The sequence below is a fragment of the Nematolebias whitei genome, chromosome 1, assembly GCF_014905685.2.
Source record: "Nematolebias whitei isolate Nwh7 chromosome 1, NemWhi1, whole genome shotgun sequence".
NCBI classification, from domain to species: domain Eukaryota; kingdom Metazoa; phylum Chordata; class Actinopteri; order Cyprinodontiformes; family Rivulidae; genus Nematolebias; species Nematolebias whitei.
Window position 1 is genome coordinate 9,835,522 of NC_056498.1, and position 20,649 is coordinate 9,856,170.

The 20,649-nt window shown below is 41.0% G+C and overlaps 1 protein-coding gene across 1 annotated transcript in view; it reads right to left on the minus strand.

Moving 5' to 3' along the window:
• The window catches only part of rce1a (Ras converting CAAX endopeptidase 1a), a 37,756-nt gene that overhangs the window by 1,603 nt on the left and 15,504 nt on the right, over positions 1-20,649 (minus strand). Inside the window, exons 4-7 of the mRNA XM_037682320.1 lie at positions 19,363-19,441; positions 14,800-14,967; positions 9,641-9,712; positions 3,907-3,969 (exon numbers count right to left, since the gene is read on the minus strand). Of these exons, the coding sequence (XP_037538248.1) occupies positions 3,907-3,969; positions 9,641-9,712; positions 14,800-14,967; positions 19,363-19,441 (382 nt within the window). The remainder of the gene's footprint in view (positions 1-3,906; positions 3,970-9,640; positions 9,713-14,799; positions 14,968-19,362; positions 19,442-20,649) is intronic.

The window sequence follows — 20,649 nt, forward strand, 5'->3', positions numbered from 1 at the left end:
TACAAACCGGATTCCAAAAAAGTTGGGACATTAAACAAATTGTGAATAAAAACTGAATGCAATGATGTGGAGGTGCCAACATCTAATATTTTATTCAGAATAGAACACAAATCACAGATCAAAAGTTTAAACTGAGAGAATGTATAATTTTAAGAGAAAAATCTGTCGTTTCCAAATTTCATGGCATCAACTAATCCCCAAAAAAGTTGGGACAAGTCCATTTTTACCACTGTGTGGCATCCCCCCTTCTTCTTACAACACTCAACAGACATCTGGGGACAGAGGAGACCAGTTTCTCAAGTTTAGAAATAGGAATGCTCTCCCATTCATGTCTAATACAGGCCTCTAACTGTTCAATCGTCTTGGGCCTTCTTTGTCGCACCTTCCTCTTTATGATGCGCCAAATGTTCTCTATAGGTGAAAGATCTGGACTACAGGCTGGCCATTTCAGTACCCGGATCCTTCTCCTACGTAGCCATGATGTTGTGATTGCTGCAGAATGTGGTCTGGCATTATCGTGTTGAAAAATGCAGGGTCTTCCCTGAAAGAGATGACGTCTAGATGGGAGCACATTCTAGAACCTGAACATAGTTCTCTGCATTAATGGTGCCTTTCCAGACATGCAAGCTGCCCATGCCACAAGCGCTCATGCAACACCATACCATCAGTGATGCAGGCTTCTGAACGGAGCATTGATAACAACTTGGGCTATCCTTGTCCTCTCTGGTCCGGATGACATGGCGTCCCAGTGTTCCATAAAGAACTTCAAATCGTGACTCATCTGACCACAGAACAGTTTTCCATTTTGCCACACTCCATTTTAAATGACCCCTGGCCCAGTGCAAACATCTGAGCTTGTGGAGCTTGCTTAGAAATGGCTTCCTCTTTGCACTGTAGAGTTTCAGCTGGCAACGGCGGATGGTACGGTGGATTGTGTTCACTGACAATGCTTTCTGGAAGTATTCCTGAGCCCATTCTGTTATTTCATTGACAGTGGCATTCCTGTTTGAGGTGCAGTGACGTTTAAGGGCCCGGAGATCACGAGCATCCAGTACAGTTTTACGGCCTTGACCCTTACGCACAGCGATTGTTCCATATTCTCTGAATCTTTTGATGATGTTATGCACGGTTGATGATGATAACTTAAAAGTCTTTGCTATTTTACGCTGGGTAACACCATTCTGGTATTGCTGCACTATCTTTCTGCGCAACAATGGTGGAATTGGTGATCCTCTTACCATCTTGGCTTCTGAGAGACACTGACACTCTGAGAAGCTCTTTTTATACCCAATCATGTTGTCAAGTGACCTAATTAGTGTTAATTGGTCTTCCAGCTGTTCGTTATATGCTCAATTTCCTTTTTCCAGCCACTTATTGCTACTTGTCCCAACTTTTTGGGATTTGTTGACACTGTGAAAATTTGAATCAACATAGTTTTCCTTTAAAATGTTACATTTACTCTGATTAAACTTTTGATCTGTCATTTATGTTATATTACGAATAAAATATTGACATTTGCCATCTCCACATCATTGCATTCAGTTTTTATTCACAATTTGTTTAGTGTCCCAACTTTTTTGGAATCCGGTTTGTATGAATGTTTCTGTTCAGTGTCCTGAGACGATTTCTGATGTGACTTGGCGCTGTATAAATAAACTGAAGTGAATTGAATTGAGCGTAGAGCTAAAATGAGGGACAACAGCTCTGTGGCACAACTGATCTAATAATAGTAACATGAATAAACAGAATAGAAATAACCTTTGTTGTCCCTCAGTGGGGACACTCAGGTGTACCAGCAGCAAAGTGGCAGGTGAATCAAAGCATGCAGATTCTCACAAAGGTAAAAAATATAAAAAACAGCGAGAATGAGACTGTACAGTAAGGGAATATTCACAGCATAAGAAAAAATGCTGTGCAGTTATTAGAAATAGCACACCTAGATTCAAGAGATGTGAACTGAGTAGGACCATTTAAAGAGTGTACAACATGTGCATGTGTGTTTTTACAAAGAAAAAAGAGAGCTCAGTATGTCCAAGAAATGGAGACAGTGCACGTGACACTTTGTTGTGATCTGTGATGGTTCTAAAGTCCAACAGCTGCTGGAGGAAGGACCTGCAATAACCCTCCTTTGTGCACCTCAGTCTGTCCCTGAAGGAGCTCTCAGTGCTGGAACAGCTTCATGCAGGGGGTGGGACACATCGTCCAACAGAGTTGTTGTTTTGACAGAGTCCTTCTGTCTCCCACCACCTGCACAGAGTCCAGGGGGCATACTGGGTCAGAGCTGGCCTTCCTGATTAGCTTATCTAACCACCTCCTCTCAGCTGTAGATAAGCTGCTGCTCCAGCAGACTACACCACAGAAGATGGCTGATGCCACCACAAAGTGGAAAAGATCTTCAGCTTTGGCTGCTCACAAAGCCTTTGAACAAAAGTGCCATAAACAAATAAAAACAGAGCTGTCCACAAAAAGGTTGGTTCCATTTTGCGTACAAGCATGAAACATACAACACGTGTAAAAACAGATTAAAGAGAGAAAAACTCAGGACTGAGTTGGAGCTGCTGAAACGGGCTGCTCGTGCAGCGCCGTAAGAAAAATAAATAAAAGTATTTGTTCAAATAATACGGCACTTTGCTTTTACAAGCCTGATCAATAACGCACTGATTGTACAATAGTGGCTGTGACACGTCACAGTTGATCAGCTCCATCAGCTGATCTGTAATGAGTATCTGTGGTGCAGCCATACAAAGTTCTTGCATTTTATCTGGTTGTTACGAAAAAAGGTTGTAAGCTCAATCATCCAGGTAGATGACAACAAAAAAAGTTAAATCATGTCATCAGGACCAGTTTCTTTGAGGGAGAAACACCTTTGGTTGTTGTTATGAAAACTTACACTGGTCTTACTGGTACAGTTTGATGCTGCCTGTTAAATGGCTATTAAGAAGCACATAACCACTGGATGAAGAAAAGTTATTTATTTTTTACACACACACGCAATGGTAGAGAACTGCAGGCCCAAAGTCAGTCCCTGATGGCTGACAGACAAGTCCTGGTTTGGTGCTGGACCTTGGGGCCTGGTTTTGGCCCTGAGACGAAGCCTAATGACTAGGCCTTGTGACAGGTAAGGAGCCTGGTCTAGCCCAGTTAGCTTGGTCTGGAGGCTGATGGAGAAACCCAGCTAGGCCCAGCAGCTGGTGGAGTAGTGGAGCTGTCCAAAAGGCCTGAACTGAACCATGTAGCTGGATCTAGTGGCTAATCAAGAAGCCCTGCTGGTCCCAGTGGTTGAAGGAGAAGTCTGGGCTGGACCTGGTAGCTGGTGGCAAGTGGAGAAACCAGAGGTGGTCCAGGTAGTGTATTTTCCTTAGGTGTTTTGAGTTGTAGTTGAGTAAGATAGTCTTACGGTGATCTCGTCACAGAGAAATTTCAACAACGAAGTTTCATCCTGTTGTTTTTTCCTGCTGGTTTATTTTTTACACTTTCATGATTCCGCGCGCTCAGATAAGTAACTTTTTTACAGCAGTAGGTGTGGATGGAGCGGGCGCAGACGCTGCAGCTCTCCGCTCTTGGTTTTGTGTCATAAGCTTAAGCTTTGGATCCAGTTAAAACCCAAATTCCTCAAAGTCAGTTTGCTGTGCTGGTCCAAAAAAACTAAATCTACAGGGGAGGCCCCAGTCATTCCTCCAAAAACAATATGATTCATAAAGGTAATGCTAGCCAAGCCTTGATGTTCTCAAGAGACCTAAGAAACTCATCAAGTCTGTCTGTCTTTTTAAGAGGGATATGAGTCTAAGTCAGTTTGAAAGTTATGAACTGGTACAAGCATCAATCCACCACCTTGTAGAAGAGTGATCCATCTAGAGTACAAGTGAATTTAATAACAGAAAACAAACCATGATGAAATCTACTCACCTGTTCTAATGAAGATGAAGGCAGTGTAGGCTCCAAACACTGCTGTGTAGGAGAACTGAAACACTGTAACAAAACAAAAAAAAAAGGATATTCATAAACATTTTTTTGGTCTTGATGTGCAAAACATTATATGAAAGGTGAGGTATCAAAGTGTACAGTCTTCTCCAAAAGTACTGGAAGAGCGAGGTAAATTCCTTTGGTTTTGGTGTTCACTGAAGGCATCTGGGTTTTAGATCAAAAGATGAGCGAGACAAGAGTTCAGAATGTCAGCGTTTATTTCCTGGTATTTACATGTAGCTGTGTTAAACAACTCAGGACATACCACTTTTTGTTTGAACCCACCCATTTTTCAAGTGACCAAACCGATTGGAACGTACGACTGGCAGGGAGGCCTGTTGCAATAAACAAATCAATTAATCGCATGATAAATTAAAATGATCAACCTCATTTACCGGCTTTATCGTTTCTTCATGTCTCTCTCTTTCTGAAGACACTGGATGACAAAAGCTAAACTCCGGTGCTCTTGACTGACCCCTTCATTTCTCTTTTATCTTTAAAATCTGTTTTAACCGTCCAAAATCGCGTTTTTGGATTGTTACAAGCAGCTAAGCTGAGAAGCTAAGCTACGAGCTAAGCTAACAGGCTGAACTCAGGAAAAAAACCTCAGTTTTGTCAAAGCGCCTCCCTCACATTTTTCTTGGAGACACGCTGCTCGCTCCCTCAGTATCCATCCTTGGTTCAAACAGTCTTATACTGCCATCCTGTGGTCGACAAAAAGGTACTACATGCAAAACAAAATAAGATAGAAAACATTTATTCTTCAGTTTGACAATAATTACTAATTATTGTCAAATTTCAAACAATATTATCGTTTATAGCAATAATTTCTGAGACAATCACCCAGCAAAATTTGTTATCATGACAGGCCTATAGATAGGTGTTTGTTTAAAGGTGTTGCCTTTTAGGTTGATTGTTTGAACATTAAATACTGTATTCATCACCGTATAACATCAGGATATTAAATACTGTAGCTCTTTATGACTAGTCGGGGTAGAGGTAGGGCAGCCGACTCGGGACCCATAAGTCCCAGGTTCGATCCCCAGCCAATCCCACAGTCGTGGTGTCTCTGAGCAAGACACCCAATCCCTATTTGCTCCTCAGGCGCTTACATAGCTGCACACTGCTCTTCCTGGGTGTATCCCAGGTGCAATGGGTTAAATGCAGAGAACTAATTTGGCCATTGTATGGGAACATACACTGATGACCACACATAGCACTTTACTTAACTTTTAAGCCTGGGTAAAAACTGCATTTCCTGTTAAAAGAGAGTTAACCAACACAGAGACCAGATCAGTATATGGGAGAAAAGAAAGGATTTTTGAAGCTGAGAAAAGAATGAAAACCAATCAGTCATTGGACACACACTGGGCATAGCAAGCACAACTTGGAATGTCCTGAAAAAGAAAAAAAAAACTATGGGTGTACTGAGCAACAGATGTCAAATGGTCAGCCAAAGAAAACAACACTAGTTGACAACAGAAATATTGTGAGAGCAGTGAAGAAAACCCCAAAACATCAGTAATTTACATCGCCAACAACCTCCACAGGGTTTGAAGGTATCACAATCCACTGTTCAAGAAGACTCCAAGAGCAGAAATATAGAGGCCATAGCACACTATGCCAACCACTCATCAGCTAAGAATCAGAAGGCCAGATTAGATTTATATATTTGCAAAGATGTGCAGAGTTGAGGAACAAACGTTCTGGAACACAATCTTGTCACTGTATGGAACATACAATGATGACAATACATAGCACTTACTTACTTACTTATGGACTGATGAGACCAAGATTTGTCTCTACCAAAGTGATGGAAAGGCCAAAGTGTGGAGAAAGAAAGGAAGTGCTTATGATTTGAAGCATACAAGCTCATCTGTGAAGCATGGCGAAGGTAATGTCATGGTTTGGGCATGCATGGCTGCTTCTGGAAAAGCTCATTTATATTTATTTGCCTTGGTGTTCCAATACTTTTGGAGGGGACTGCAATTTATGTTTTCTCTCCATGACTGATTGATTGATTCACAAGTGTTTGTGTAACATAAATGTTGTCTGTGGCATTTGAGGATCTGAAGAACCAGTGGCCTCATGTATCACATAGTGTGCAGTTTTCATACTGAAAGTTGGCATTCTGATTGAATTGGAAAACTGCATACGCATTGAAATATTCAAATTGTTTTAAAAAGTGCAAGCACATGTTTCCAGGTACCTTTGCTTTACACACTAAAACAAAAAAGTCAAACTGAGCGCATGAAACTCCTCCCCTGACACACCTCCATTTAAAAATGCCATTAGATGCAGATATGTCCTGCATGTGTGATTCTCTACTCTGCACAATCAAAAATGATGTCTAGATGCAGGAAAATTAGTAATTATATGACGTGAGCCAGAGATGCTCCTAATTAAGTACTGGGGCCTAAAGCCATATATGCCATACATGTGCAAAGAGGAAAGATCGGGGGTGTAAAGTAAAAAGTAAAGTGCTGTGTGTTGTCATCACTGTATGATTTTATACAATGATGAAATTAGTTTTCTGCATTAAATCATCACACACGAGATACATCCAGGTGGAGCAGTGGACAGCTATGTAAGTGCCCGGGGAGTAGAGCTGTAATTTCTAACCCAAACCCGGCACGGACCGACCCGGATTAGGGCCGGGCCGTTATAATGTGATTAATGGGCAGGCCAGGCCAGTCTCGAGCTTTTAATTAGGTCAGGATCAGCCACGATCCAATTATATGATAACATGGCCTGCCATACATCCACCAGCCGCACGTGGCAATTTCTCTGCGAGCTGACTGGACTTGAAACTAGTAATAAGTTCAGTTAAGCTTCAGATGGGACTGTACTGCCAGGAAGTGATCCATCGCCCAAATGGACGTTCATTCTGCCGCTGCGCTCATCGGACGCACGCGGCCCAAAAAACAAACTGGTGAGATCACAAAGCAGAAGTGTCAGAGCTGTCCGCGTGTCTCAGTAATTCAGAAGAATGCAGCAGAAACAGGGTTTAAATGTTTTTTATGGTCATGAAAGGACAAACACCTCTCAGCTCCAAATCTTCTGCCGCTTTTATTCAGCTGCGTGTCCACGACTGTTAATAACTAAATTTTAAATATCAGTTTTTTTTCCGGGTGCGGACCCGTCATTACTGTTAATTTGTCAGGTCGGGTGGTGTTCAGAAATTATGACTGCGGGCTGGGGCCGGGTTGGATCAGATTTTTGGGCCCGAATGCAACTCTACCGGGGAGCAATTAGGGATTAGGTGTCTTGCTCAAGGACACATGTGGGCATGGCGGGGAGTTGAACCTGTGACTTTCTGGTCTCAAATCAGCTGCCCTACCTCTACACCATCTCGACCCTCAATCAGCCCAACATGCATGTTTTTGGTCTGTGCGAGGAAACCGGAGTACACAGAGAAAACCCACAAATGCATGGAGAGAACATGCAAACTCCACCCAGAAAGGACCCCAGCTGGAATTCGTTCCAGCAACCTTCTCATTGAGGTAACAGCTCTACCAACTGAACCACTGTGCTGCCCGACAGATTGTGTTCATACTACTAAATGTATGCAGACAAAAGTGGTTCAGACAACCTCTGAAAGAGGTCTGACAGTTGTTTGACCAGTCGTAATCTAAAGCGGTCAGCTGCGTGAAGCTGTCACTGAATATAGTGAACCAAGAGGCACAGGTCTGCCTGCGGCGCACTCCTGAAACTGAGGGATTTTCTATTTTATTCATGTGTTTAATAACATAATTACTGTAAACACAGAGGTTTGGTAACACTTAAGAGGCTACTTATAGTTGATGTCAAGAAACAAGTTCCTGCACATCAACGGAGTGTTTCAGCCGTGGCATAGAGGAGTTTGAGTTATCAGGTCTGTAAAATACAACCGGCATGGCATGACTTGGGGACAACTCTGAAAGACCCAATGGGTATTTGACCAGTGTGATCCCCAACAACCAGTTACCTCCCAATTCTTCCATTGACATTATCCTCCAGCGGTGCTACAGCTCCCATTGTTCCACAATTACGCACAACTTTAAGCAGATATTCACATCATATTATTGTACTAAGGGTTTAGTGTATTCTTAGTTTAGCATACTTCTTAGTTCATATCTTAGATCTTTTTACTGTTTTTCTTCTACAATTTATACTTTTGTTGGCTGTAAGTGGGACCCTGTGTACACATCTTCGTTCCACCACATGTACCACATGTGATGCGAATGACAATTAAGAACTGTGACCCTGATGGGCACATGGGATTGTCTGTACCTTGTCAACCGGAGGAATCATCACACAAGTTGCTCTGAATTAATAAGCTGCATGGCCCATGTGTACTGACAGAGCAAAAGCTGTGGTAAAACTTCCGGTGTTATGTTTAGGTGTTAGGTGAGTCTGGCAATAATTTTAGTGAACACGTTTAGAGACCATCGTCCTCCCAGTCAAAGAATGGCACCAAAGACAAACAAGACTACAAGTTTGGGCAACAAAAAGTTGTTGCCGTTATCCACATTTGGACATTTATTATGAATCTTTTTCATACACCAAAGTTAGTCAGGGAGTTTCTAAGAGGTCAGTGCTTGGAAAAATACCCCATGTTAAAAATATACATATGTTTTCTTTAGTGTGGCTTAAAAAAAAGGAAAAAGGATTAAAACCTCATCTCTCCAATCAGAGTGTCATGGATTCTAACCCCAAACGCTGTAGCACACCGAAGTGCCCACAAATATACTTATCTGTGTATAGTGAGTATAACAAGTTTTATAGTGTGTAAAAATATTTGAACAAAAGCATTGAGTGTATATGAATGAATGAATGAATGAATGAGAAACCCTGTAAATCCAATTAATCCAATCATTTGTTTAGATTACAAGACTGTTCAAACAACTTTCAGAGGTTGTCTGAACACCTTGTCTGCATACATTTAGTAGTCTGAACACAATCTGTCAGGCGGCACAGTGGCTCAGTTGGTAGAGCCGTTTCCTCAGCGAGAAGGTCGCTGGATCGAAGCTCAGCCGGAGGTCTTTCTGGATGGAGTTTGCATGTTCTCTCCGTGCTACGTAGAGTTTCTCTGGGTACTCCAGTTTCCTCCCACAGACCAAAAACATGCATGTTAGACTGATTGGTAACTAAACTGTCCCTAGGTGTGAGAGAATGGTTGTTTGTCTCTATGTGTCTCTGTGATGGACTGGAGACCTGTCCAGGGTGTCACCTGCCTTTCGCACAGTGACTGCTGAATTTGGGCACAATGACCCCTGCGACCCAAACAGGAAGAAGCGAGTAAAGATAATGGATGGATGGCTGGATGGGTGGGTAGGTGGGTGGATGACAATCTGTCCTGAACCCCACTGTAGGACCTCCTGCTGAAATGATGCGACTCCATAAATGCAGCAGGACTGCTACTAGGTTTGAAATGTGTTTCTGTTCCTTTTCACCTGTCCTTGTGGGGACATGTTTGATCCGATGATTTAGAGCTCAAATGACAAAAAGCTTGTGCTCTAAAAAAAGCCTGGAACCTCACACCCTCCAGACAAATTTTGGACTGAGAAAGCCTCCCAGATGGGTAGCAAATTGTTCTCAGCTACAAAATAAAAGTCCAGTTGTTATGTTTGTTAACCATTTTATTCACTCATGAAGACAAATCCCCATGGAAGCCGTAAAGAAGACGAACTCTGACCTGCTGAGAGGAGGATCCCCGACACTGTCCCCTGTCTGAACCTCAGCAGCTCTATGATGTGGTGGAAGTGAGCTGAAAGAGAAAACAGAGAAAAATATCAAACGTCAGTCGATTTGTTCCATCTGTGACAAGATAATAAAGACTTGTGATCTTGTGAAACCTGAGCACATCTGAAACACTTGAAGTTTCTAACTAAAAATTAAGAATATACAGTTTGTGTTATGACTGCCAAATTACATCTTCAGTTTTCAAAATGTTTGGACTTTGTGTAAAATGTAAATAAAATTAGAATAAAATGCTTTGCAAATCTCAAACCATGTTTTATTCACAGTAGAAACAGTTACAATATCCAATGATGAAAATAAGTGATTGCACCATTTAAATAAAGGTAATTTTAAATTTGATCACAGCAACACGCCTTTAAACTTGTTCTGTGTCCACGTTTCCCACTGTGAAATATCCACTCAGTAAATGTCCAGGACCCGAGGAGACCAGTTGCTGGACCTTTTGGTTGGAACATTGTTCCATTCTGGTCTCATGGAGGATTCTATCTGTCCAACAGTTCTGGACCTTCTATGAATGACTGTTTCTTGGCGCACCAAATGTTTTAAGTTGGTGAGAGGTTTGGACAGCAGGCATGTCAGTTCAACATCTGAACTCTTCTACTATGAAGCCATGTTGCTGTAATGGATGCAGTATGTGGTTTAACAGTGTACTGCTCAAAGACCTCCTTAAAAAATGTCAGGAAGGAAGAATATGCTGTTCTAAAACCTGTATCTTTTTTTTTTTGCACTGATGCCTTTCCAAATGTGTACTGTAAGTTGACCATGCCAAAAGCACGAAGGCACCTCAGTACCATCAGAGAGGCAGGTTTTTGAAATGTGCACTGATAATAGGCCAAATGTTCCTTCTCCTCTTTCGTACATCCCTCTGTTTTTGCAGTGGGCTGGGTTCAAGGCATCAATTGCTGCATCAGCTGCCTGGAGTTTCACATTTAAAGAGACTTTCAGACCGAAAGAGGCAAAGTTTGTGGAGTACTCTGAAACTCATTCATGAGTGCTGCAAGCTTTGAGCAGTGAAACAGTTTGGCATTACACTTCAGTTAGTAAAGTTTAATTTGGTTGACGCTGTAGTGGCCAAAGGTCCATTTGGTTCAAGAGGATAAATTTATAATGGGAGTCAGCGTAGAAATTTTGCCCATCTTGTTTATGTGTGAGCATGCAACGTTAGTTTCCTTCACATGCCTGAGTTCTCCACACCCTTCTGCTTCCTGGAGTTTTCCAGCTCAAATTCACGAGTTTCAACTGCACCTAAACTTACCATCAGTATCCTGTCATTCTAGTATTATCATCCTGGATGGGTCAGCACTGCGACTTGTCAGCTTCTACAAGTATCTGGGTTTCTGGTTAGACAGTTCACTTTCCTTTGACACTCATCAACGAAACAGTCTCCAAAGTTAAATAAAGTATAGTTTTTTCATAACAAATCCTCTTTCACTCATTCTACAAATGGTCAAAATGATAATCCTCCCCATCTTGGATTATGAAGACATCATCTATAGGGCGGCTGTGGCTGAGTAGTTAGAGCAGTCGTCTTCCAATGCAAGAGTTGGAGGTTCGAATCCACCAGCAGTCACATGCTGAAGTGTCCCTGGGCAAGACATTGAACCCCTCATTGCCTCTGATGTGTGTCCCATCAGTGCATGAATGTGATAAAGCTCTGATTAGTCTCTTTAGAATGATTTGTTCAATTAGCTTTGTATGAATGGGTAAATGAGGCACAGATTGTGTTGTAAAGAGCTTTGAGTATCTCGATAAGATAGAAAGGCGCTATATAAATGCAGTCCATTTACCTATAGGTCTGCCTTTAAAAATATCTCAATAAACTGGAAGTCATCTACCACGTTTCAATTTGTTTCATCACAGGCGGTCCCTTTAACACTCACCCACCCTGTGATGAGTTCATGAAATTCATTATAAATAAAAATGATTTCAGTTAGAGAGAAAAGGGAGGAAATGGGGGGCTGCCCATCTCTTCTGCACCTGTGTGTTACCAAACAAGGTCGTAACAGAGTCAGAACGGCCAAAGTGATAAAGTAAGGCACGGCCCAATAATGTGATGAACTGATGACTTCAGTGTGGGCCCACCTGCTTGCGGGATTAAACAACAACAAACAGATTTATTACTGATGTAATACTGATGATGATGCAAAGCAACTTTGAAATAAGTTTTCAAAAATAGTTAACTACAAAGAGGATCTCTAAAAGGAAGGAGGAAGGCATCCATCATGTATTTAATGCATCACGCTCGACAGCAACCCAGCTGAGTTCTGCTTCTGAGTTCTGCTTCCGAGTTCTGCTGAGCTCATTTCTGTACAGGAACTAGCCAGCATCATCTGTGATTTATTAATGGCCAAAGGGAGGAGAAAGACAGACTGGTCTGTGCGTCCATTTCACAGAGCTGTTTTATGAAACAGCTTTGAGATGAATGGTTATGTACCACAGAGCTTTAAGATTGTTGTAATTAAACCTTAAAATAAAAAAAACTGGTCTTGATTCAAGAGTTTTTCAAAGAAATTGTGGCAAATCAATTGTGTGAACATCTGAACAGGAATAATCTGTTTGAGGGGTTTCAGTCAGGGTCTAGAGCTCATCAGAGCACAGAAACAGCACTGAGGAATATTACACTGACTGAACAAAAAAATAAACGCAACACTTTTGTCTTTGCTGAACTCAAAGATCTAAAATATTTTCTAAGTATACAATTGGCCTTTTTGCCTTTTTCTCTCAAATATTGTTCACAGATTTGTGTAAATCTGTGTTTGTGAGCACTTCTCTGAAGAGATTATTCATCCAACTCACAGGTGTGGCGCATCAAGATGCTGCATGATTATTGCTTTTAATTCCTAAGGCTGGCCACAATAAAAGTCCATTCTAAAATGTGCAGTTTTACTATATTGGTGTGGGGGGGGTGGGGGTGGGGGGGTTCACAAAACCAGTCAGTATCTGGTGTGACCACCATTTGTCTCACACAGTGCAACACATTTCCAGAAAACAGCTCATGAAAAATGGGAACAAAAACAAACCTGCTGTGTTTATGTTTCTGTTCAGTGTGCTAATGATATTGTCATGGCCTCAGGCAGTGGACGGGTGTCTGTACATGTCCTGTTGGATCTCAGAGCCGCATTTCATATGATTGATCACAATATTTTAGTACAAAGACTTGAACATGATAATGGGATTACAGGAACTCTGAAACGATTAAAAGTGCAAGTTCTATGTATTGACATCATTTTATGTTCCCATACAATGATGAAATTTGTGCTCCACCCAAGTGGAGCAGCAAGCAGCTGGGAGCTGCACCGGGGGAGCAGTGAGGGAATAGGTGTCTTGCTCAAAGACACTACGACATATGGCCACGGCGGGAAGTTGAACCTGTGACCTCCCGGTCCCAAATTGGCTGCACTACCTCTACATCACAGCTGCCAAATTATATTTATGTGACAGATTCCAAGTTCTTCTTGTTAATGAATCTTCATACACAATAGTTAGTCATGGGGTTACTCAGGGTTCAGTGCTTGGACCAATACTCTTTACCTTATACTGTATATGTATTTTTTAGGTAAAGTTAATAAACAGCATGGGATACATTTTCATTGATATGCTGATGATAGTTATATTTAACCATGAAACCTGATGAATCCAACAGTTACTTAGACTACAAGCATGTCTTAAAGACATAAAAATCTGGATGACCCTTAATTTTCTGCTTTTAAACTCAGACAGAGGTTGTGGTTTTTGGACCTGAGCATCTTAGGAATAAACTTTGCAGCCTTTTACTTTCTCTGGATGGCATTAATTTGGCCAGTTCTTATGTAGCCCTTAATGTAAAATAACCTTGGTGTTATTTTTGATCAGGACATGTCTTTTAAGCACCACATTAAATTTTTTAACCATGACCATTTTCCTCCACCTGTGCATCAATAAGATTAGAAACATTTTGTCCAAAAATGATACAGAAAACTAGTCCATGCTTTCATCACGTCTCGGTTAGACTATAGCAATTGTTTATTATCTGGGTGTCCAAAAAACTAATTTAACCTAAAATGCTGCTGCTAGAGTTCTGATGAAAGTTAAAAGGAGAGACCACGTTTTTCCAGTTTTAGCTTCTCTCCATTGGCTCCCTGTCAAATTCGGAACAGAATTCAAAAATCATACTTCTAATCTACAAAGCTCTCAACAACTTAGCTCCATCTTATATTACAGATCTTATTGTTCCATATTTTCCCAACAGTGTACTTCACTCTCAGACTGCAGGCTTACTTGTGGTTCCTAGAGTTTCCAAATGTCGAATAGGAGGCAGAGTTATCAGGCTCCCCTCTTGTGGAACCAACTTCCAGTTTCTGTCCGTGAGGCCGACACATTGACTACTTTTAAGATTAGGCCAAAGTATTTCCTTTTTGATAAATCCTATAATTAGGGTTGGCTTGGGTTTTTGGAGCTATCCCTTAGTTATTCTGCTATAGGCTTAGACTGCTGGAGGATAAACTGACCAAATTTCCTCACTCTGCTGCTGTCTTCACTCGTTCTACTCCCCATATTTGTATTTGCAATTATTAATATCATTAGAATGTGTTAAACACACCTGGACCAGCCATACTGTTTTTGCCTCTATTGCTTTCCTGTCTTCTCTTTCCCCAGCCAGTTGAGACAGATGGCTGCCTATCGTGAGCCTGATACCCCTGTAGATTTCTTCCAGTTAAATTTGCTTTTCACTGGCACCTGTGGGCTGCTCAGGGTGGGAGGTTGTAACGTAGTGGAGATTTGACCCAATCTGCTGCCCTGCTTAGATAATTTGTACTTAGTACCATTTTATAATTAAAGTGAATGCTTTTGTACAGTGCTCTTAGATAATGTTTGTTATGAATTGGCACTATATAAATAAAGTGCACTGAATATGAATGTAGTTTTTTTTTCTATTGTCTTTTAGTCATGCAACAACTCAAGTAATAACAAAACAACTCTAGCAAGGTTTAAAATACAGACACAGAGAATGTTCACATTACAAACAGATGTGTTGATTGAAAAAATAAAGTTAAATGGAGAATAGAAAAATACAAATACCAAACTTAAAGTTAAGTTGCAGAAAGCTTTACTCACCCACTCCAAAAAAAAGGGGGCAAGTGAAGATGGCAGTGGAAGGTCCGGCACATGGCACCAACATGGGCAGCATACAAGCCCTGAAGACCAGTTCCTCTGTTAATGGTGCCACCACCTGATTCCTTAACCAGCGCATGTCGCTGAGGCACAACATCCAGAAACATGGGTCTTCACACAAACACAGGTGCAAAATATATTACTTCCTTTGTTCATTTATTTAATTCCTACAAGACATTGACACATTCAAAGTGCAAGTGTAATGGACGATATAAAATAAATCCAGTTGTACCTACATTTAGACAAAATTCTCCATGGCATAAAAAACTGAGGACTCCTTTACAGTGGATGCCAGACTTTTAGAATGTGACTGGACTGTGACAAAAGACTCCAATGAGTGTTTTGATGCTGCCATGCTATTGGTGCTTGCCAAAAAGCAGGTTTTATCTCTGATTTTATGTGTCCTTAAGCAAGCTCTTGAACCTTTATTATGCTCTATATGCCTCCCCTGGCACAAAAATCCCTTAGACTGCATCTGAATGCAAATACACGCTAGAAGATTGTGTTGCACTAGCATGATGTCACCACTACAAGCATTACATCTGCCCTAGGTTATTTAGATTTTTCCTTGTCATAATGATCCATAAACCAGGTTTGGTAAACCAGGGACAGGGCACCAAGGCCACTGCCTTTGGCTAATGCCCATGGCATCATGCACCGGACCCATGTGGCCCCTCCTGCAGGTGGTGGGCCCACATGAAGGCAATCCCATGTAACTCCATCAGGCTGAGCCCAACCAGATCCCATAAGTAGAGGTCCAGTCACCAGGAGCTTGTCGACGAGCCCCTCCTGCAAATTTGGGCAAGGAACACTGAGTTCCTTATTGTTGTTGGTCCATACTTGAACTTTGGGTAAGTGAAAATGAGTTTTCTCCGCATGATGGCTGGACTCTCCCTTAGGGTGAGAAGTTCAGTTATCTAGGATAAACTTGGAGTAGAGCTGCTGCTCCTCCACATTCAGAGAAGTCAGTTGAGGTAGTTTGGGCATCTGATAAGGATTCTCCCTGGACGCCTTGCTTGGGAGGTTTTACGGGCATGTCCAACTGAAAGGAGACTCTGGGAAATACCCAGGATATGTTGAAAAGACCATGTGTCTCAGCTGGCCTGGGAATGCCTTGAGATGTTTCCAGAAGAGCTGGAAGGTGGCTGGGCAGCCTCCATGCTTAAGCTGCTACCCCTGCGACCCGACTCCTGAACAAGTGGAAGATAATGAATGAATGGATGTCGTCATGATGATGCTCATAGCTGAGGCCAGCATGGCCATTTCTGCTTTATATTCTAGATGGCCAAGCTATGTCAGTGCACACAATTCAGAAACCATGAGGCACTTTCAGAAAATAGTTCTGCACAGTCAGTGACACAAAGACCAGTTCGTCTTTTAGCTGTTACTGACCATTCATAGATGGGTCATGCTCCACATAGACATGAGCTTTCAGAAATGAAGAAAGCTTCATCGAACCAAAAGAGTTATGGAGCAGAATTCCCCTGAGTTGAACTGAAGTGCAATATATAAAATGTGCGGCCATTTTCAAAACATGAAGAATTTAGTTCTTTTTTTTTTTTTTACCAAATGCACTGTTTCTGTGCATCACCAACAATCTCCATGGTAATGATTGTTTACTGTTGTTGAGGCTTTTCAATTGGGTGGTCATACAGACCATACGCTATTACTACATCACATCATTAAACCGTAAAACCGCTTACATTTTAATATGGCAATAAATACACAGTTCTGTTACTACCTCGCTTGGTGGCAAAGGCGCAGCAGTGGACTGACGTCAACCTTCATGCCACCTCAGTCCATTTAGAAATCTTATTGAGGTGACCAGAAGGCACCCAAGTCTTGGTTTGAAGTGTTTTATGAAAGTGTCTAAATGCTGCTACAGTGCCTTGCGAAAGTATTCGGCCCCCTTGAACTTTTCAACCTTTTGCCACATTTCAGGCTTCAAACATAAAGATATAAAATTTAAAATTTTTGTGAAGAATCAACAACACATGGGACACAATTGTGAAGTGGAATGAAATTTATTGGATGTGTCAAAACTTTAACAAATAAAAAATTGAAAAGTGGGGTGTGCAATATTATTGGGCCCCCTTGCGTTAATACTTTGTAGCACCGCCTTATGCTGCAGTTCCAGCTGCAAGTCTCTTGGGGTTTGTCTCTATCAGTTTTACACATGGAGACACTGAAATTCTTGTCCATTCTTCCTGCAAAACAGCTCGAGCTCAGTTAGGTTGGATGGAGAGCGTTGGTGAACAGCAGTCTTCAGCTCTTTCCACAGATTCTCGATTGGATTCAGGTCTGGACTTTGACTTTGCCATTCCAACACCCGGATCAGTTTATTTGTGAACCATTCCATTGTAGATTTGACTTTATGTTTTGGATCATTGTCTTGTTGGAAGATAAATCTCTGTCCCAGTCTCAGGTCTCTTGCAGACTCAAACAGGTTTTCTTCCAGAATGGTCCTGTATTTGGCCCCATCCATCTTCCCATCAATTCTGACCATCTTCCCTGTCCCTGCTGATGAAAAGCAGGCCCAAACCATGATGCTGCCACCACCATGTTTGACAGTGGGGATGGTGTGTTCAGGGTGATGAACTGTGTTGCTTTTACGTCAAACATATCGTTTTGCATTGTGGCCAGACAGTTCGATTTTGGTTTCATCTGACCAGAGCACCTTCTTCCAAATGTTTGGTGTGTCTCCCAGGTGCTTGTGGCAAATTTTAAACAACACTTTTTATGGATATCTTTGAGAAATGGCTTTCTTCTTGCCACTCTTCCATAAAGGCCAGATTTGTGCAGTGTACAACTGATTGTCCTTTGGACAGACTCTCCCACCTCAGCTGTAGATCTCTGAAGTTCATCATGGGCCTCTTGGCTGCATCTCTGATCAGTCTTCTCCTTGTTCGAGATGAAAGTTTAGAGGGACGGCCGGGTCTTGGTAGATTTGCAGTGGCCTGATACTCCTTCCATTTCAATATGATTGCTTGCACAGTGCTCCTTGGGATGTTTAAAGCTTGGGAATTTTTTTTTGTATCCAAATCTGGCTTTAAACTTCTCCACAACAGTATCTCTGACCTGCCTGGTGTGTTCCTTGGTCTTCATGATGCTCTCTGTGCTTTGAACAGAACCCTGAGACTATCACAGAGCAGGTGCATTTATACAGAGACTTGATTACACACAGGTGGATTCTATTTATCATCATCAGTCATTTGGGACAACATTGGATCATTCATAGATCCTCACTGAACTTCTGGAGTGAGTTTGCTGCTCTGAAAGTAAAGGGGGCCGAATAATATTACATGCCCCACTTTTCAGTTTTTTATTTGTTAAAAAAGTTTGACACATCCAATAAATTTCATTCCACTTCATGATTGTGTCCCACTTGTTGTTGATTCTTCACAAAAAATTTAAATTTTATATCTTTATGTTTGAAGCCTGAAATGTGGCAAAAGGTTGAAAAGTTCAAGGAGGCCGAATACTTTCGCAAGGCACTGTAGTTACTTGTGAGACATATTAAAACAGCTCTCGCTCACATGGTTGTGAGACTTAGAGATGTGACGGATTTTAGCACAGAGAAACTGTAGCGCAGAACTCCTGAAAAGCCCTCCCATGTCACACGCACACAGAAACACTATGATGACAGCATGGAAGGCGTAGATGGGAAGTTTATTTTCAGTTGATGCTGGAGGAGTTGAAGGAGGAAGATAAGAACATGTTAGAAGAAAAAGAGGAGGAATATGTCCCCAAAAAACACTACTGTTTGACCGGCGATGCTGCAAACATGGGGGATGTGTCCCTAACCTGCTGCTCTGACGAGACATACTCCCTCCCAGTCAGAACAGCCACAGAGAACCACCAGTGTTTCCACACGGTCTCTTCTGTGCACAAAACTTCTGCTATCTCCTTCCATGAGTTATTTAATGTTCTTTATTTGATTTATGTAGCATTTATTTCACTATCTTTATAAGTTTTTCTGGAACTGCTGTAAAGGTGGCTGTATTTTCCAACAGCCTTGGCCAGATGCTCCTCAGCAGTTGAAGAGCAACGTAGCTCACCTGCTTTTCAGCAAAAACATGCCTACAAAGTTCTGACCAATACTTGGTGCATACCCCTGCAAGAACATTTTTTCACCAGGAAAAATGCACAGTACGAGTTCTTACAAAGTCTGCCAAATCAAATAATGTAATTTTCATCATGCAACTATGTCAGTGAGAACAGAGTTCATAACATCTTGTGAAGTATAGATCAGCCTAAAGCTGTTACTGGTGCCACCATGTTCCAAAACCACAATACACTGCCAGCATGATAATAAACCACCCCAACTTTTCTACAGAAATTTTGCGCATGCTCAAATCCCCGCATGACCAATTTCGCACTAGCCCACCAAGTTTCCTAATATGCACTTGAAAACATTGCTAAAACCTTGCAAAGACTATCATGTTCTGGCTGATATTTTAAGTAATCATCCAATGTAAAAAAAGGTCTAACACACTTCAGACTCACCAAATGCCACTCGAATGCCATCTGTGAAGCTCCATGGACAATCTATGACCATCTGCATGAGTGGGCCAAGAAAAAGGACCTACAGCACAGAACCAAACACACAGTTTGGAAGTATAGACAAAAGATTTGATAAATGACATTAAAATCTGCAACCAAAGTGAAGATTGTATTGTTCTACTAAAACCTCACCAACAATCATGAAGAAACAAAAATAAATGTAATAGCTTTTCAAATGTTAAAAATGACTCCGACCTTTAGTTAAAAAAATACTGGACCCAATATTCAATAAAATAAAATAAACTAGACTGCAAGCGGTTAGCTAATGAAATTAGCAACAACAACAAAAAAAAGAACAAAAAACTGAAACGACAAGAAAAAAATGAAATCAGCACAAAGTAATTGAAAAAAGAAGCTAAGATTAGCAGAAAGAGACTGAAAAGAGAATAAATGTTAAAATTATTAGAAAGAAGCACAAAGGCAAACATTAGCAATTAGCAAGTGGAAAGGGGACTCAAATTTGCAGAAAAATACGTAAGTACACAAAAAAGGTGAATTTAGCAGAAAGAAGTTGAAAAGAGCAAAAAGTCTGAACTTAGCAGAAAAAAAGCAGGAAATTTTAAAAATACAGAAATTAGTAGAAATAAATTTAAAGGAGCAGAAAAATAGCTGAAAAAAGCTTAAATGAACTAAAAGAAGCTGAAAAAAGCTTAAATTAACTAAAAGAAGCTGAAAAAAGCTTAAATTAACTAAAAGAAGCTGAACAAAGTAGAACCAGAACAAATGCTGAAAAAAGCAGTAAAAGGATGTAAACAGCACAAATGGTTTGAAGGATGTGAACAGAGCTCAACTCATTTTCCATCCATCCATCCATCCATCCATCCATCCATCCATCCATCCATCCATCCTTACCCGCTTCTTCCTTTTCGGGTTGCCGGGATCACACAGAGACAAACGAGACAAACAATCATTCAGTCTCTCACTCTCACCTAGAGACAATTTAGAGTTACCAATCAGCCTAACATGCATGCTTTTCAATGGAAAAAATATGGCTGAAAAAGCTAAATGTTTCAAAAATAAAAAACTGAACAAAAATCACCAGAAATCATAGCAGAAATATCTTGAATTAGCTGAACATTTTATATGTACATTTTTTAAATACCACATAAATTACTGATCAAATTACGTGCCGAAAAATGTACAAAAGAAATATCTATCTCAATAGTGTGAATGAATTTCAAACATTCACTATTTAGTTTTACTTTTATAAATTTCATTATTTTAGGATGT